The sequence below is a fragment of the Microcaecilia unicolor genome, chromosome 8 (assembly GCF_901765095.1).
Source record: "Microcaecilia unicolor chromosome 8, aMicUni1.1, whole genome shotgun sequence".
Classification (NCBI taxonomy): domain Eukaryota; kingdom Metazoa; phylum Chordata; class Amphibia; order Gymnophiona; family Siphonopidae; genus Microcaecilia; species Microcaecilia unicolor.
In genome coordinates this window covers 232,610,013-232,629,579 of record NC_044038.1, presented here as the reverse complement: position 1 = coordinate 232,629,579, position 19,567 = coordinate 232,610,013, and the positions used below count along the sequence as shown (strand labels likewise).

Genomic DNA, 19,567 nt, shown 5'->3' with positions numbered 1-19,567 from the left:
GTGGGTTTTCGAGGGCTCACATTTACCACCACAAGTGTAAAAGGTAGGGGGGGTGGGCCTGGTCCGCTTGCCTGAAGTGCACTGCAGTACCCACTAAAACTGCTCCAGGGACCTGCATACTGCTGTCATGGAGCTGGGTATGATATTTGAGGCTGGAGAAAATATTTTTAAATTTTTTTTTTAGGGTGGGAGGAGGTTAGTGATCACTGGGGGAGTAAGGGGAGGTCATCCCCGATTCCCTCTGGTGGTCATCTGGTCAGTTTGGGCACCTTTTTGAGGCTTGGTCGTAAGAAAAGATGGACCAAGTAAAGTCGGCCAAGTGCTCGTCAGGGATGCCCTTTTTTTCCCATTATCGGTTGAGGATACCCATGTGTTAGGCACGCCCCAGTCCCGCCTTCGCTATGCTTCCGACATGCCCCTGTGAACTTTGGTCATCCCTGTGACAGAAAGCAGTTGAGGATGCCCAAAATCAGCTTTCGATTATGCCGATTCGGGCGATCCTGTGAGAAGGACGCCCATCTTCCGATTTGTGTCGAAAGATGGGCGCCCTTCTCTTTCGAAAATAATCCTGTTAGTCACCCAAGGACAATATCTAAAAAAGGAATCTGATACCTAGATGTTTTAAAGTTTTTGTATTAGCCTATGATTTGCAGTGGTTCATTTGCATATTTTTGAGCTGCTTTGCATGCAACAGAGTTTATTTAAATGTTCTCCAATCTAGGGCAGGATATTTTGCATCACCAGTACTCCAACTGCTTTAACATACTTTGGTAAATAGACTCTCTAGAGGTCAGATTCCATCATAAACATTAGATCAATGTCATGTTATGGGATGACAGTCTTCAGACAATCAGATGCCTTTATCAAATTGTCTGATCATTTTATTTTAAAAACAGTATCTCTTGTAATGGTATGATGAGTGCTGATTCAAACATGCTCAGATTTTCTAAACTTTTGCAACCGGATTACCACATTCATGCTGACGCTGAAATTGAAGGGACGTTTCTGAGACCATCATGCAACTGATTCTTCTGATGAACTGTGAGGAAGGTGTACACGCACTGATGATTACTGCCTGGTTAACATGTGAGACCGTACCACTAACTGAATGGGTGGCGGTAAGGTATCAGGCCCAAAATGAATGCGTGCCAATTTTGTTTGGCTGCACGTCCATTTTCAGACAAAACAAAAGGTCTTTTTTTTGCAGGTGTGCTGAAAAATGGACCTGTGCACGTCCAATACATGCACCTACAACAGCGCAGGCCGTTTTTTTAGGCACATCTTAGTAAAAGAGCCCCTAGTTTTCCACGATATTGTATTGCAGTCCTTGCCCCTCACTGCCGGCTTCAGCCTTGCTTTCCTCCCCAAGTACTACTGGACTCCTAGAGACTAATTCCTGGATGTCTGATTGGTCCTCCCATGAGCCTCCGCATGCTCCTAGGATAGATAGATAAAAAGGAACGAGATGACGTCTCCCTTTAAAGGTTGCGATAAACCCACATCCTTCTCTTGAGTTGACACCCCGTCCCTTCAGAGTCTGTAAATCTGATTTCACTATTAAAGGGACATTGATGACTCCCATTGCATTTCCACAGATAATGATTTTTTATTATTCCTCTTACCAATACTATGTTGTAACATTTGAAGATATAAACTAATCATAAAACAGAAGATGAAAATCTTGAAACGATATAGACATATGTAAAGATGATCAACGTGTATACATACATATATAATATATATTTACTTATTTACTTTCTATCTTTATAACTGAAATGTTTTCATGCCCCCTCCTACACCCCTTTAAACAAAGAAAGGAATGTTGAGGTGCTCTGTTATAATAGGATCTGTACACACAGGGAGAAAATGCCAGTTTTAAACAGTACAAATCAGAATATTTATTTTTCTGCTTGCATATACTAAATTATATTGGGGTTATACATCTGTTAGAACACGGGACACAGCATTAGTAGAAATTAGAACAGGTGCATAGATACAATGTGCTTTGGGTACATATGTAACATACAGTATGTGTTTGCTCACAAAATATATCCCTTTCCTGCTCAGAATAGTTATTTCTTTGTCAGCACTGGCAAGTCTTTACTTATTATCTAAGGAGTTGTAAGAGTTACGTAGAATTTTGACCCTAGCTCGTCATGGATGAGATACCTGGACTGAAGAACCCCATTTATTTCCCTCGTTTTGGAAAATGAATTGATGTAATAAAGCTCGTATAGGATGGGCTGCTTGAGTGTCTGTTGGAAGATTGTGGGGAACTGAGGGGAGGAAGGGGTCCTCAGACAGAAAAATATTGCTAGGCTTATAGGTCTTTAGCATGTAAGCATGTTGGATATTTTCATCTCCTTCTGTTCATATTCTACCAGTTGCAGTCTTGCAGCTGAAAGGTGACTGATGAGATAATATTAGAGGAATTCAGCTGCCATGGTTCTTCAGATAAACACTTCACACCAAAGAGGTTTTTAAAGAATAAAGATAAGGTTCAGATATTAACAATAATTTTAGTCATAGCCTGGATTCCTGTCTGGATGGTTGACTTATTTAGTTCACAGTATTAATTACTTTTCCCTAAGACACATGTTTTTGTGCAGTAGCTCCCAAAGCTGTCTTAGGGGACCTTCAGCCCGTTGGACTTTTTTTTTAAGATAACCATAATGAATATGTATCAGCTAAATTTGCATGCAATGAAGGCTGCATATGCAAATTTATCTCATGCATATTCATTGCAGATATTCTGAAAACTCAACGGGCTGACGGTTCCCCAGGACAGAGGTAGAAACCACTGTTGTAGTGTTTTCCTTGGACATCCAACAGAAATCTGGAGATTTGCATTGTCTAGAACAGACTAGTGATGCCATAAGCACATATTAATGCATATCTCCGCCTACAACTCATGTGTCAGTTTTTTGTATTTTCCTCCAACCGATCAGAATCCAAGCTGGCAATTCACATACAAGAGGGATTTGGGGATTTAGCTCATGCCTTTTTCAGTAGTAGCTCAAGGCAAGTGTCATTAAAATCATCTGTAGGTGTATTTCCTGGCGTCCAATTTGGTCATGCATCCACTTTATTCGTTAACGTTGCACGCAAATTTGCAGAACGTCCCAAACCTGTCCATGCTCCTCTCATGGCCAAGTGCGATATATGGGTCTGCAGTTTTATAGAATAATGTATAGCAAGATGCAGGCACAAATCCAAATGAGTGTCCAAGTATTGATGTTAATTGGCTCGTTACCCAATTTAGTTAATGTGTAGTGAGTGCACAGTTTTACTGCATTTTAGTATAAGGGTTCTTAAAGCTAATGGTCATCAAAGAAAGCAGGAAGCAGTTTCTTAATGTTCAAGTAGTTACAGTACAGTCTTGATTATCCAACCTTCGCTAATCTGACCAACTGGCATATCTGACAGACACCCCCCCCCCCCCCAGTGATGTCAGCACATTCATTTCTATTAAAAACCTTTGTTTTAGAACAAGCTTTAAAAATCAGGTACGTTATGCCTTTGTTTATACATTGTTTGAGGGATTTATTCAGTGTTTTCCGTATTATCCGACTTTTCACTTATCCGACAACGGGTCGGTTCCCATTTACGTCAAATAATCAATACTGTACTGTATTTAAAATGATAGTTCCAGCAGAGTGACAGCAGATGAAGAGCAGTATGGTCCATCTAGTCTGCCCAGGGCCGGGAAGATTGGCTAGAGTTGCACCTGCTGCTCCGTGCAGATTACATCCTTCTGCGCCCTTGTTTGGGGTTGCATCTGCTGTATTATGCTTGCTTTTTCTGCACTAGACTTTGAATTCTTGTTAGTCTTTCATTTTAGAACATTCTGCAGTTATATTTTGTGACTTCTATAGTCAACTGTCAAAAATCCCAAGTCAAGGTAATGGGACAGGTCACAGTATTTGCCAAAGTAACAGAACAAATTTAGAGGTGGATATTTTCTGCCTAAGAGCACATAATATTTAGCCATTTAACCTTGTCTTCTGGAAATGACTGAAGAATACTTTACCCAGTTCTTAGCCTATATAGGATGCTGAATACGGTACAGAAAAGCTTCAACTGGATGTTCTCGTGAGAAATTTAGTGTACAATGAGGCTTGGTAAAGTGTTGCAATAGGCAAGAAAAAGTTGTGGAGCAGGACCTTCAAAAGAGAAGTTATCTTCTGAAAGGGTGTAGACAGGGTACTAGGATGGAGGTCATATTAAAAGGGAAGCCTCAAACCGGGCTCTGATGACAGAAGAGATAGTTTGTTGAATTTTGATGGCAGTTTCAATGTAGGGAAACCCGTCAACTGTGTCTTAATCACTAAGCTGAGAAACCAAACTTCTGTTTTTATTTTCTGGCATGCGTTTTGTGCAATTTTGAGAATATCTGTTCTCAGGAAAGGCTCATTTAGGGTTCGTGTCTCCTTCCATCCTTTGGCTCCCACCAACAGGCTGTCCCTCATGCCAGGTTCATTTGGTCATTGGGGCAATGATCACATTTCTGTATCCCTTCACCCCCTTCAGCTTGTTGCTCTCAAAATCCACCACCAGCTTCCGAAGTCCTGACTGTTGTGGGAAAAAGTCCACACGGACCTTTGCATCTTCTCCTGGTCCAATGCAGCCATCACTGAAATGAAAGATAAGCAGGGTTATTAAGGAATTTCATTGACCTGACCCAAAGCCATCGCTCATACATACATCCATACTCTGCTTTGACTAAATTAAATCTAATTAGTGCTAATAATTGCTAATTGTTAAAAAGCCAATTATTGGTACTAATTAGCTCATTATTCAATTAAATTGCACACACAAATTAGATGCACACCCAAATTTGTGAGAACAATTTTTGGTGAATTTTGTAGAATCAGGAGGTAACTGGCTAAGTAAATGCATAAAGTTAAGACAGGAAAAGAGCTTCCACTAATATTGGACAATAAGTATGTTTCCAACGAAATGAATTGACTAAACACCATCTTGGGTTTGAAGAAGCCAACCAGATAATCAATGTGGAATAATGATATAGATAAATAATAACTGGGGATAATCAGGTTAATACCACGTTTTCTTTGTTTACTGCCGTTTAATTGATCTCCTTGTCTTGTTACACTCTCCCTATTTATTTTGTGGTCTAAGAAAGAGAAAGATTGTATATAATCCATTTATCTAGTTGAGATTGTTTTCTTCTAATATTGTATTAATGTACAGTCATCTCTGTATTACTGTTTGCAAGTGACCCTTGTAAAATGAAAAATTATAAATAAATGATTAAAAAAAAAAAAGACAGGAAAAGAGCTGAATATCAGCCAATGTCCATATACCTGGATATGCAATGGCGGGATCCCCAATATTGAATATCCAGGATTACCGTATTTTTCAGACTATAAGACGCACCGGACCATAAGACGCACCTAGGTTTTAGAGGAGGGAAATAGGAAAATTTTTTTTTTCCTTTTTCCCAACTCTAAAACCTAGGTGCTCCGGTGCGTCTTGTCCAAATCCCTCCCTCCCTCCGAGTTCGGGATCGCCGTCAGGGTTACCTCCTCCCCCCCCCCCCCCGGCCCTGTCACCACTTCTCCCTACTCACGCAATCTTCCCTGGTGGTCTAGTGACGTCGGGGCAGGAAAGAGCCCCCTCTTTCCTGCCCAGCGCGCTGCTCTCCATCCTCCTGTATGCATTGCTGCCTGACGGTCTCGGCGAGATTCAAAATGGCTGCCGAGAATTGAAGTCTTGGCGGCCATTTTGAATCTCGCCGAGACCGTCAGGCTGCATACAGGAGGATGGAGAGCAGCGCGCTGGGCAGGAAAGAGGAGGCTCTTTCCTGCCCCGACGTCACTAGACCACCAGGGAAGATCGCGTGAGTAGGGAGAAGTGGTGACAGGGCCGGGGGGGGGGGGGAGGAGGTAACCTTGACAGCGATCCCGAACTCGGAGGGCGGGCGGCCTGCCAGCCAGCCAGCCAGCCAGCCAAATCTACCTTCGGACTATAAGACGCACCCCCCATTTTCCTCCCAAATTTTGGGGGAAAAAAGTGCGTCTTATAGTCCGAAAAATACGGTAGGTCAGCAGCGGCTAAAAGCAGCTTATAGGTTATTACTGCCGGGGGCTGAATGTTTCCCCCAGTTTCTAGTTTCTTCCTCTTCATTCATTCAAACAAACAAACAGAGATTACTAGAACAGAACACTTACATCTGCTTGCACTGTTGTCCTTCTGTGAGGCCAGCTCCCTCCATTGTGAACTTACAATCACTGATGGGCTGTGTAAGAGGATTCTTTATTGTAATCTCTGCCACCAGCTTTCTTTTCTGTATTGGTTCCCCCAAAATCTAACGGGGGGGGAAAAAAGCAACACTTTTGTTCAACATAAGTTCATTGGAGTTCTGATAACATTAACAACCATCCTAATTACTAAATAATAAGACTGATCATGATCTAGACAGAACCGAACTTTTATCACTAGACTGACTACAACCCAATCTCTTACTCAGGAACTTATATGCAATTACCATAACGTATTCTTCTTTGCCATGTATGCACGCACCGTAATGCAATACCATTTGTAATTCTGTTAACCAGAAATGGCTATCGCCACTACGGCAAATGTAAGCCACATTGAGCCTGCAAATTGGTGGGAAAATGTGGGATACAAATGCTAGAAATAAATACAACTGAATTGTCCAGTGAAAATAGATTGTGGAATCTATTAAAATAATCAAAAAGGTAAAGGTAGTCCTTTTTCAAGTACCAAGAAGTGAATGACTTATCAGGGCTATTAGCAGGGTAGTTTGCCATTGACTACTCAGTCATCTTTACACTCTGGTCAAGGATGGGTACTCATTTACCAACTGAAAGTGGATGGATGGCTGAGTGGGCTAGAGGCTACCTGACAGAAATCCCAGTGCAGGATTTGAACTCAGGCTGTGGGTACAGTAGACAAGCAACCTAGCAATCGCACTACAAGGTCTCAATTTTATTAAAATAATAACGTCCTGTTAAATGAATAAATATGTTACTAGAACAGTGGGTTCTTAATCCAGTCTTCAGCTCATGCCCAACTAGTCAGTTTTTTAGATTGTAAGCTCCTTTGAGCAGGGACTGGCCTTCTTTGTTAAACTGTACAGCGCTGCATAACCCTAGTAGCGCTCTAGAAATGTTAAGTAGTAGTAGTAGTATTACATATAGCAGTGATTTAACCAGAGCTGAGATTGTGATGTCATAATGCCTCATTCCACCAATGCCTAAGAGCCAACCTCATCAGTGATGTCACAATGGCTTGATTGTCCTATATTTGTCTCACTCTTATCTATTAGATTGTAAGCTCTTTGAGCAGGGACTGTCCTTCTTTGTTAAACTGTACAGCGCTGCGTAACCCTAGTAGTGCTCTAGAAATGTTAAGTAGTAGTAGTAGGATGAGATAAATTTCCATGCAGTGCATCCATTGTATGCATATTTGTTGTGAATATCCTAAAAATCCAACTGGGTGGGTTGTGTCCCTAGGACTAGCTTAAGAACCACTGTCCTAAAACAATGTACTCTTGCAAAGATTGCAAAAGGAAAGCCTTTCTCTTACTGGGCTTGAATATCCTTAAGAAATTTCATTTTCAAGATGTCCAAAATATGCTAATAAACCTATTTGTTTGTACAAATCATTGTGCAAATCGATCACTCTGAAGGCCAGGCCCCTTGTAAAAGTTGAACTGCATTTGGGAATTACTGCTCTATGTAAAACTAGGATAACTAGTGGGCTCTGGTTTTATACAGCTCCAGGGAGTCGTTCTGTTATTACTGTCCTTACATCAAAGCATTTGGGGAATTCTGAAACACATACTGCAAAGCCAGTATGGACCCACTTCTGTATGATTCAGAGCAAGTTTTCACTTTGGTTTTGCTTCCGGATGCTGATTTAGACCAAGGATAGACAACTGTGTTCTTGAGAGTCACCGAAAGGTCATGTTCTCAGGCGATCTACATTTAATATTCCTCGAAGCATTTTATGTGATTTTTCATAAAACATGGATAATAAAAGTACAAACAGCAAGCACCCATGTGGAGGAGTGGCCTAGTGGTTAGGGTGGCGGACTTTGGTCCTGGGGAACTGAGGAACTGAGTTTGATTCCCACTTCAGGCACAGGCAGCTCCTTGTGACTCTGGGCAAGTCACTTAACCCTCCATTGCCCCATGTAAGCCGCATTCAGCCTGCCATGAGTGGGAAAGCGCAGGGTACAAATGTAACAAAAATAGAATAGATACTATTGGAGATTCTACCTGGAATGTTGCTATTCCACTAGCAACATTCCATGTAGAAGGCTGCACAGGCTTCTGTTTCTGTGAGTCTGACGTCCTGCACATACGTGCAGGACGTCAGACTCGCAGAAGCCTCCGCGGCCACATTGGTGATCTGCAAGGGCCGACTTCTACATGGAATGTTGCTAGTGGAAAAGGAACATTCCATGTAGAATCTCAAATAGTAGCAACAGTGGAGGAGTGGCCTAGTGGTTAGGGTGGTGGACTTTTCCTGGGGAACTGAGTTTGATTCCCACTTCAGGCACAGGCAGCTCCTTGTGACTCTGGGCAAGTCACTTAACCTTCCATTGCCCCATGTAAGCTGCATTGAGCCTGCCATGAGTGGGAAAGCGCGGGGTACAAATGTAACAAAAATAAAATAGATTCAATTGGAGATTCTACATGGAATGTTGCTATTCCACTAGCAACATTCCATGTAGAAGGCTGCGCAGGCTTCTGTTTCTGTGACGTGCAGGACGTCAGACTCACAGAAGCAGAAGCCTGCGCAGCCACATTGGTGATCTGCAAGGGCCGACTTCTACATGGAATGTTGCTAGTGGAATAGCAACATTCCATGTAGAATCTCAAATAGTAGCAACAATGGAGGAGTGGCCTAGTGGTTAGGGTGGTGGACTTTGGTCCTAAGTCACTTAACCCTCCATTGCCCCATGTAAGCCGCATTGAGCCTGCCATGAGTGGGAAAGCGTGGGGTACAAATGTAACAAAAATAAAATAGATTCAATTGGAGATTCTACATGGAATGTTGCTATTCCACTAGCTTGTGTACACAAACCAGGACTCTTAGCCACCAACTTCAAGAAAGTGCTAGAAACAGTTCACACCAGTATAATATAACAAATATATAATTTATGTGTATAGAGTACCCTCACATATAAACCACTGTAACTGCAGTCAATGAATGCTGCTAAAAAGTGGCATAGCACTTCTTTCATTAGGTAACTCTAACAATTTTTTGGGAGAGCAAATTATGCTCATTTTTTTATGCAAAAAATGTTCCACTAGCAACATTCCATGTAGAAGGCTGCGCAGGCTTCTGTTTCTGTGACGTGCAGGACGTCAGACTCACAGAAGCAGAAGCCTGCGCAGCCACATTGGTGATCTGCAAGGGCCGACTTCTACATGGAATGTTAGAATAGCAACATTCCATGTAGAATCTCAAATAGTAGCAACAATGGAGGAGTGGCCTAGTGGTTAGGGTGGTGGACTTTGGTCCTGAGGAACTGAGTTTGATTCGCACTTCAGGCACAGGCAGCTCCTTGTGACTCTGGGCAAGTCACTTAACCCTCCATTGCCCCATGTAAGCCGCATTGAGCCTGCCATGAGTGGGAAAGTGCAGGGTACAAATATAACAAAAAAAACCACACCAGAATTCTGGGCTAATCAAGGCCTCAAATTCTCATCATAAAATAAATGACTCCTTAAATGGTACTGTTTTTAAATTTTTTTCCTGAACGTCTTCAAATCAACCTCTGCCTTCCACTCTGGGGGGGAGCAAGATCCGTAATCGAGAATAGGCTCAACCTTTTCTGCCGGTTTTCTTTCTCCAACAAAGCAAAGGCACATCAAATAGACCATGCATCTGTGAGTGCAGGATCTATTTGGATGATATTCACTAAAAACCAAGAGGGTAATATTCAGCTGGTGGTGGTCAACCACCAAAATTATACTCGGATATTCAGTGCCGAGCCATATCCGTGTACCAACATTAAATGTGAGGCAATTCATTTCCCCAACCCTCATACTACTGTTCCATCTGTCCCCATCGTTGACCAGCAACCTCTGGAGTTCAATGACTCAGCGAAGATTCTTGGAGTTCAGTCTGACAGCCTTCTTACTTTCAAAGTTCAAATAAATGCTGTCCTTAAAGCCTCTTTCTTTGCTCTCTATCATATTCGTGCTGCCCGCCCTTTTTTTTCACTTTCTGCCATTCATTCTCTCCTTCTACTGTAATTCCTTGAATGCCAGCCTACCCCTTTCTCTACCACTTCTCTGCTCGGAACACTGGTTATCCCTCTCTGCTCATATTCAGTTTACACTCTTAATTTTCATTTTCAATTCTCGTCTCCCCTCTGCACCGGACTATTTGTCCCATCTCGTTGCCCCTTATACTCCCTCCCGTCCACTTTGCTCCTCCACTGCTGGCTTCCCCTTCCATCTGTCATTCATCTTGACACTATGCTATGGCCATTAGCTATGCCGGACCCAAGCTTTGGCATTCATTACCTGCTCACCCCTGGCTGGACCCTCCTGTGTTAAGTTTAAAGCAGCCTTAAAAACCCACCTTCTCAGTCTTGCCTCCTCTGCTAAGCCTTGATTTGTCTCCCTCTTCTTTCTATTCTTCTCTTCCTCTGGCAGGTTATTTTTCTATTTGTAAACCGCTTAGATGCCAGTTTTTGGCATAATCAATATATCAAGTGCATGTAAATAAATAAATAAATATCTGAATATGTGTGTCCGGCTGGCACTTAACCAGATAAATGCCTATACTCAACCCTTAACTGGTTAAGTTAAACTGGCCAAAGATAGGACTGCTATTTGGCTAGTTAACCAGTTAAGGGCTCAATATTATAAGAATATAATAACATAAGCATTGCCATACTGGGACAGATCGAAGGTCCATCAAGCCCAGCATCCTGTTTCCAACAGTGGCAAATCTAGGTTACAAGTACCAGGCAAGATCCCAGAACAGTAAAAAAGATTTTATGTTGCTTATCCTAGAATATGCAGTGGATTTTCCCAAGCCCATTTTAATAATCGCTTATGAACTTTTCTTTTAGGAAATTAGCCAAACCTCTTTTAAACCCTGCTAAGCTAACTGCTTTTACCACATTCTCTGCCAATGAAATCCAGAGTTCAATTACTTGTTGAGTGAAGAAATATTTTTCTTTTATTCGTTTTAAATGTAATAATTAGTAGCTTCTTTGCATGCCTCCTAGTCCTAGTATTTTTGGAAAAAGTAAACAAATGATTCACATCTACTGTTCCACTCCACTCAGTATTTTATATACCTCTATCATATCTCCCCTCGGTTGCCTCTTCTCCAAGCTGAAGATTCCTAGCCACTTTAGCCTTTCCTCATAGGGAAGACATCCCATCCCCTTTACCATTTTCGTTGCCCTTCTCTGTACTTTTTATAATTCCATTATATCTTTTTTGAGATGCGGAGACCAGAATTGCACACTGTATTCGAGGTGCGGTCACACCATGGAGCGATTCAAAGGCATTATAACATTCTAAGGCACTTATCCAATTAAGTGATGACCTCAACCCGACTCCACCCCCGGACTGCCCACACAGTAGTCAATTTTGACTTTAGCAGTTACAGGGGATATTCAATGGCTCTCTTAGCCAGTTAACTGGCTTTGAATATTGACCCAAAGGCTTGGGCAGTTTAAGTGCCTTGAACAAGATTACTAAGATCTTAAACCAGACCGATTTGTAGTCCTAGAGAGGCACAGATAACACAAGGAAGTGATTTTAGAAGCAGCCATATTGGCAGGGAAGTCAAACTAATGACATCACCTACCACAGGAACTGAGTCCAAAACATGTGATTCATTTGTGACATTTGCCAACTGGATAACTCTTAGGCAAACTATTAGAAAAACAGAGAGAAAGTGATTTTTTTTTTAATTTCTAGAGAAAAAATAATAATATGATTTATGCGAAACTCTAACGTTCAACTTATTCCTACAGTGAAATGTGATTTTAGGACAACTCTTCAGAATTCTGCATATAAAAGATTAACATTACACTGGGCCAAACCAGTTCTTTGTTTATAATCTGAACTTTCAGTAGTACTCCACCGAGAAACACAAACGCAAACAATAATTGACAGAGCATAAATCAGACAACTGCGAGCATTGTTACTGAATAATGGTTCAGCGTACCCAACTTGGGCGTCAGCATTTGGTTGTCTTCTGCCCAAAGTTAGGGTGCAGGAATCGGCACTAAGCACAATTCTATAAAGGGTGCATGCCCTTTATAGAATCACTAGTTTAAAAAAAAGCCCGTTTCTCATTGAAATGAAACGGGCGCTAGCAAGGTAATCAAATTCTGCCATTAATGTTTTTAAGGGAAGTTCCAGCGTCCCCCCGCCCTCCCTCCCTCCCAAATCCAGGGTCCCCCCTCCCTCCCTCCCAGTTCCAGGGTCCCCCTCTCTTCTTCCCAGTTCCAGGGTCGTGGTCCCTCCCTCCCTCCCTTCCAGTTCCAGGCCCCCTCCCTCCGAATTTTAAAAGCCATCCTGACTTACCTCGTCGGGGTTACGGCAGCCGGCAGCAGCAGCGGTAAAAAGCATGCAGACTCGGCACTTCAGTTTTCCCTTCTCTGTCTCTCAGCTCTGGTCTTGCACTCATTTCCTGTTTCCGTAAGGGCGGGACCAGAGCTGAGAGACAGAGAAGGGAAAACTGAAGTAAGTGCCGAGCCTGCATGCTTTTTACCGCGCGAGGTAAGTCAGGATGACTTTTAAAATTCGGAGGGAGGGGGCCTGGAACTGGAAGGGAGGGGGGACCCTGGAATTGGAAGGGAGGGAGGGGGGACACTGGAACTGGGAGGGAGGGGGGACGGACGACGACCCTGGAACTCGGAGGGAGGGAACAAACTTCCGGTGGGTGAATATTATATGCAGCCTTCCCTTCCCTCCGAGGACGGGGCACTGAGAGCGAGTGCAAGGCCTGCAGTTGGTCCCTTCTCCTTCTGACGTCGTGTTTGTTTTCCTGGCAACTATACAGAGTTCCCTCGAGGGTGGGGCAATTACAAACCCTACGAACACTACACGGCTTCACTGCCACGCTGCTACAGAGTCAGCTTCAGAACGTTGGAGGTGCGAATTATTATATTAGATGCTTAGTGCTGATCTTTTCTGACACCCATTTTTGAGTGCGATTTATAGAATTGCCCCATTAGGCGCCTGAAAACTCCGCACGGAAAAGAAATATGCCTATGTGTATTCTCTAAAGTACACCTAAATTTTATAGAATTGGCTTAAGGTTCTGCACGGTATATAGAATATGCCGAACGGCTCTCCATTCAACCAAATTTAGTTGCATCCATTTAGGCCACGTTTTACTTGGCGTAAATCCCAACACCTAAATTACTACTACTACTACTATTTAGCATTTCTATAGCGCTACAAGGCATACGCAGCGCTGCACAAAAATTAGGCACAGAGTGGGTGCATTCTACAACAAGGCGCATAGATTTTAGAAACGCCCACACCCCGCACATGGCTGTGCCCCCTTTTCAATTATTGGACTTAGAATTTAGGCGTACCACGTTATAGAATACATTTAGTGAGTTGTGCGCGTAAATCTCAATGACATCCAATTAGTGCTGACAAAGGCCAGTTTGAAATTCACTCTCGAAGTGTGCGTGAGCTTAACATTGTATTACATATGGAGGAATATATTTAGAGACAACTTTGCAAGTCTGAATTTGTCTGTATAAGCCTCCTTGTCATTTGTGTGACCCCTGACGCAGGTGCGGTGGCACCGAAACACGGCCCGTGTCGGGTCTCCCTTCAATCAAATTTGGATTATTTTAACATAAGCACTGTGTCCCTTTTGTTTTTAAAGGCCCTTGGTGCTGTTTTTTTGCTTGGACTTTCTTTGTGCTTTGTTCCCTCTCTTTGTTACACTACGTAATGCATAACTCAACCACTCCAGTGTGCTTGACCATTCTTTAAGATTCAAGATGTATTCTGTGTAGTGTATGAAAACCTTCACAATGCATCATTCCCAGCAATACAATATTACTATCGCAACTTCATGAGGCTGTCAACAATAACTAAAAATTCAAATTCCTAAATAATATAGGTAGAACTTCACTAAGCTGTCAGTCAGAACTCAGATTCATGATCCAATTTAATATATATACAATATTAAGGAAATGCTATGCCAGAAAATAAAAAGAATCCTGAAAATTTCAACCATTGGTAGAATGTCTGTATTTGTCTGCAAGATAATAAAAGTATTATTCAAGGATGTTATAATACCTTTGTATCGCTCCATGGTGCGACCGCACCTTGAATACTTTGTGCAATTCTGGTCACCGCATCTCAAAAAAGATACAGTGAAATTAGAAATGGTACAGAGAAGGGCGACAAAAATGGTAAATGGGGATGAGATGACTTCCCTATGAGGAAAGGCTGAAATGGCTTGGGCTCTTCAGCTTGGAGAAAATATGGCTGAGGGGAGATATGATAGAGGTCTATAAAATAACAAGTGGAGTGGAATGAGTAGACACGAATCACTGGTTTACTTTTTCCAAACATACTAGGACGAAGGAGCACGCAATGAACCTACAAAGTAGTAAATTTAAAACAAATTGGAGAAAGTATTTCTTCACTCAATGTGTAATTAAACTCTGGAATTCATTGCCAGATAATGTGGTAAAAGCAGTTAGCTTAACGGGATTTAGAAAAGGTTTGGACAGCTTCCTAAAAGAAAACTTCATAAGCCATTATTAAAATGGACTTAGGAAAATCCACTGCTTATTTCTGGGATATGCAGCATAAAAGATACTGTTCTGTTTTGGGATCTTGCCAGGTACTTGTGACCCGGATTGGACAATGTTGGAAACAGGATGCTGGTCTTGATGGACCTTCGGTCTGTCCCAGTATGGCAACACTTATGTACTTATGTACTTGGGATTCTAAATGGAATCTTGCTACTCTTTGGGTTCTACATGGAATGTTGCTACACTTTGAAATTCTGCATGGAATCTTGTTATTCTTCAGAATTCCAGAATCTTGCTGTTCTTTGGGGTTCTACATGGAATGTTTCTACTATTTGGGTTTCTGCCAGGTACTTGAGACCTGGATTGGCCACAGGATACTGGGCTTAATGGATCTTTGGTCTGTTCCAGTATGGCAACACTTATGTATTTATGAGTTAAACATAAGTACTGAAACCTCATCTTTGGTTAAATTCTTGTTTGGCTCGATAGAAGATATCAACCTGCAAGGAATCTCTTTTCTCTAGGATTAGAACTAGAAACATCAGCACACGATATGCAGAAATCCAGTGCTGTTACGAACTACAAAATAGATTTGCAAACTGTTTCTCTCTGTGGAGGGCATATATTCCCACCCAAGCACCATGATTTTCTTTTAGCACACAGAACTTGTAGGTTATGCAACCAGGACAGAAAAGAGCTATCATTAATAACAATTTATCTATTCAAACAAGAGAGAAGATAATGGATTTGCAGAGGGAAAACAGATGTCTTACAGTTTATAACATTAGCTTTCGTGACAGCTTGTTTTTCATTCTTTAACTCCGAATCTGTGGTTTAAATGGTTTTTGAACTTAAAAGGGGAATTCCGTAATATGTCAGTTTAAAGAAGTATTCATGAAATTTCCTGGAAGTCAGTTTGAAACTAATGGAGAAATAGCTCCATGGTGGGAAAATGGAGAGCATAGGTGGGAAACTGAGGGAAAGCAGAGTTCAGATTCCACTGATGTGTCTTGTGACCTTAGGCAAATCATTTCACTCTCCATTGCTACATGTAAAAATGTAGGTCGTCACATACTAACCTGTGTTAATTCCAACTAATACAAGCTCCATGATTTTTAACAAGGCCTATTTACTCAGGTACATATTTTAGAAGCACTATTGGGGCAATTCTATAAATGGCGTGCAAATTTCCATGCGCAAAATTGCGCATTATTCTGAGATGTGCGTGCAACTAAATTGGCAAACTAGACAATTAGCACTAATAACTGGGTGCTAAAAATCAATTATTGGTGTTAATTGGCAAGAATTTGGATTTGCCCATACATCGTGCTAGGTGCTATTCTATAAAGATCTGCACTCAAATCTTATAGGGCGAAATTCAGAAGGGGGCGTGGCCATGGGAGGAGCATGGGCCAATCAGGGGCATTCACTAATGATGTGCACAGTGTTACTGAATACCAGGGATCTGCGGCAAGATTTACACCAGGTTTCAGTTGGTGTAAATCCTCGTACCCAAACCCGGCGCTACTCTATAAAGGGCACCCATCCTGGAACACCCGTTATAAAATATTGCTCAGTGTGTTTTAAGCCCCTTTAACTGAATCCTGCTCTATATCTGTTTTACTACTACTACTACTACTACTACTTAGCATTTCTATAGCGCTGCCAGGGTTACGCAGCACTGTACGAGTTTCACATGGGGAAGGACAGTTTTAGACATCCATAAGTTGGCATTTAGATGTGTATATTGTTAAAAAAAAAAAAAAACTTACCCTAACTTTAATGTCTGGATTCTTGACATAAATCTCTCTTACTCCAAGGATGATGTCTTTGGATTCATACTCATAGAGAAGGGCCACCAGTTTGATTAGGTTATCCTGGGTCAGGCAGTTGCCGTATTTCTCATACAGAATACGTAATGGTACTTTTTTATCTGGAACACAAGATGAAAATGTTAGCATTGCAAGTCACCCTTGACATGTAGGGATTGCATCAACTGAATAAAATATTTTCAAAAACAGATAATGGGGCAATTCTATAAACTGAATTATCAGCCTAGGTACCCCCAACACTGTTCGCTTACCCCCAAATTTTATAAAAAGCACTAAAAATTGCATGGACTAATTTGGGCGCGTGCTCAATTTGCGTGTGCAATTTAATTCAATAGCTAGCTAATTAGTGCTGATAATTGGCTTAACAAGCAATTGGCACTAATTAGAATTAATTAAAATGTACATGCGTACATTTTATGTGCAATTCGAAGAGGGGGCACAGAAATGGGAGGGTCATGGGCAGATCGGGGATGTGGTTTTCAGTTACATGGATAATTGTAGAATACGGTGGGTTCTGCGCCTAATTTAGGTGTGTGCATTTGCACCACGTTTCCATTGATGTAAATGGCCACGCCTAAAATGTAGTCGCGGTTCCCAGGCATAAGCGCCTATCTTTAAATGTGGTTTACAGAATAGCCTTGAGCAGTTTTTTTTTTCAGCGCTGAGTTTTTAGAATTTAGTCCTTAGCGCTAATTCTATAACACCATGCCGGTGCCAAGATTCTGTTATAGAGCACTGCCGAAAGATCGGCATTGAGACGCTCATGTGTAGACACGTCCTCACCACTTCCACTGGGAATGTATTCCAGGCATCCACCACCCTCTCTGTAAAAAAGTACTTTCTGACATTACTCCTAAATTGACTCCCTACCCGTGGCATAGCCACGGGTGGGCCCAGGCCCACCCACTTTGGGTTCAGACCCACCTACTAGCACCACACCTATGATGTGGCTGGCAGGGATTCCCAAGCCCCACCAGCTGAAAACTCTCAACAACTGTCCCTCCTGCATACCTTGTAAACAGCAGATCTTCGCCTGCAGCAAGCAGCGATTGACACGTACTACTCGCACCGGCCCCACAGCCTTCCCTCTCATATACTCCCGCCTATGCGGAAACAGGAAGTTGCATCAGTGGAAAGGCTGTGGGGCCAACATGAGCAGTGTGTATTAGTTGCTGCTCGCTGCTGGTGAAAATCTGTTATATAAAAGGTATGTAGGACAGGGGGGGTTGTTTGAGAGACCATATGGCATGCAGGCGAGAGAAGGAGAGACCAAATTACCTGTGGGATGGGACGGGGTTCTTCTGCCCACCCATCATAGGTACAGGCCCACCCAAAACTGGGTGTCTGGCTACGTCCCTGCAATCTGTCAGTTCATGTCCTGTTGCTTCCCCATCTCTTAAGATTTGTTTGTATATGAATAGTTCTCAAGTATTTAAACGTCTGTATCAAGTCTCCCCCTATTCCTCTTTTCTTCTAGGATTTACATATTCAGGTCATCAAGTCTCTTCTTATATACCTTTTGGCACAAACCCCAAACCATTTTTATCACCTTCCTATGAACTGGATCCTTTTACTAAGCTGTGGCAACCACGGCTTAAAATGGCTACTATGGGATGCGCTCAGGTGTCCTTCGGTAATTTTCTGATCTGCATGTTCAAACCGTGTGCTAAAATTTAAAAAAAATGTCATCGCAGAGGGGGCATGCCTGGGGCAGAGAGTGGACATTTCTGCACTAATCAGTTAGCACGGCTACATTACCGTGTGCTCATTAGCGCAGAATTAGCACGCAGGCCCTTACCACCTACAAAATAGGTGTCGCTAAATGGTCTCATGCTAATTTTTTTAAAATGATCGCATGCTAATGGCAACATTAGCATATGACCGTTAATTGAAAAAAAATGGAAAATTGGCCATTTTACTGATGCAGTAAAAATGGCTTTAGCTCAAGGGAAAAACCCACATAAGGGTGTGCAAAGGCCACTTTATACCGCAGTTTAGCAAAAGGACCCCTTAATGTCCTTAGCGAGATACAGCCTCCAAAACTGAACACAAACCATATACAAATCCAATCTGTTATATGTCTCAGACTAAAACATCCCCAATTCAGCTAAAAGTCCTTATGTTGAGGAGTAAGATACAAACATTGAGTAAGGGCAGTTTTCAAATGGCCAATTTACATTGGTGAAGCATTTTTGACTAAGGTGGGCACCCAGAAAATGTTTGTTTTTGTGTTCATTTTATTTTTCCTTTAAAGAAAGGGGCGGGGCGCAGAAATGGGTTGTGACACCAGGGGAAGTGGAGAGGCGTGTAGCCAGGTTGTAGCGCCAGGGGGAGTGGAGAGGCACTTGCACGCACGGTGTAGGCACGCATGTGCACTGTGTAGACACGATGGACCTCCTGAAAAACAGGCACCAGCAGAAGTCCATTTGGGGGAGTGATTGCTCCCCTGGCACCCCACCTAGCTACACCTCTGTGTCCACAATGCTAAAACAGGGCACATTTTTCTTAATGAGTGCATACTATCAGGCTTATTTTCGAAAGAGAAGGGTGCCCATCTTTCGACACAAATCAGGAGATGGGCGCCCTTCTCCCAGGGTCACCCAAATCGGCATAATCGAAAGCCGATTTTGGGCGTCCTCAACAGCTTTCTGTCGTGGGGACAACCAAAGTTCACGGGGGCATGTCGGAAGCATAGTGAAGGCGGGACTGGGGAGTGCTTAACACATGAGTGTCCTTGGCCGATAATGGAAAAAAGAAGGGCGTCCCTGACGAGCACTTGGACAACTTTACTTGGTCCTTTTTTTTACGACCAAGCCACAAAAATGTGCCCTAAATGACCAGATGACCACCGGAGGGAATCGGGGATGACCTCCCCTTACTTCCCCAGTGGTCACTAAACCCTCCTACCCTAAAAGAAAAATGTTTAATATTTTTTCCAGCCTCTATGCCAGCCTCAAATATCATATCCAGCTCC

The 19,567-nt window shown here is 42.4% G+C and overlaps 1 protein-coding gene across 1 annotated transcript in view; it reads right to left on the bottom strand.

Moving 5' to 3' along the window:
* Positions 1-1,590: 1,590 nt before the first annotated feature.
* TGM2 (transglutaminase 2) overlaps positions 1,591-19,567 on the bottom strand; it is a 78,835-nt gene continuing 60,858 nt past the window's right edge. Inside the window, exons 11-13 of the mRNA XM_030211590.1 lie at positions 16,534-16,694; positions 6,192-6,328; positions 1,591-4,633 (exon numbers count right to left, since the gene is read on the bottom strand). Of these exons, the coding sequence (XP_030067450.1) occupies positions 4,477-4,633; positions 6,192-6,328; positions 16,534-16,694 (455 nt within the window). The 3' untranslated portion in view covers positions 1,591-4,476. The remainder of the gene's footprint in view (positions 4,634-6,191; positions 6,329-16,533; positions 16,695-19,567) is intronic.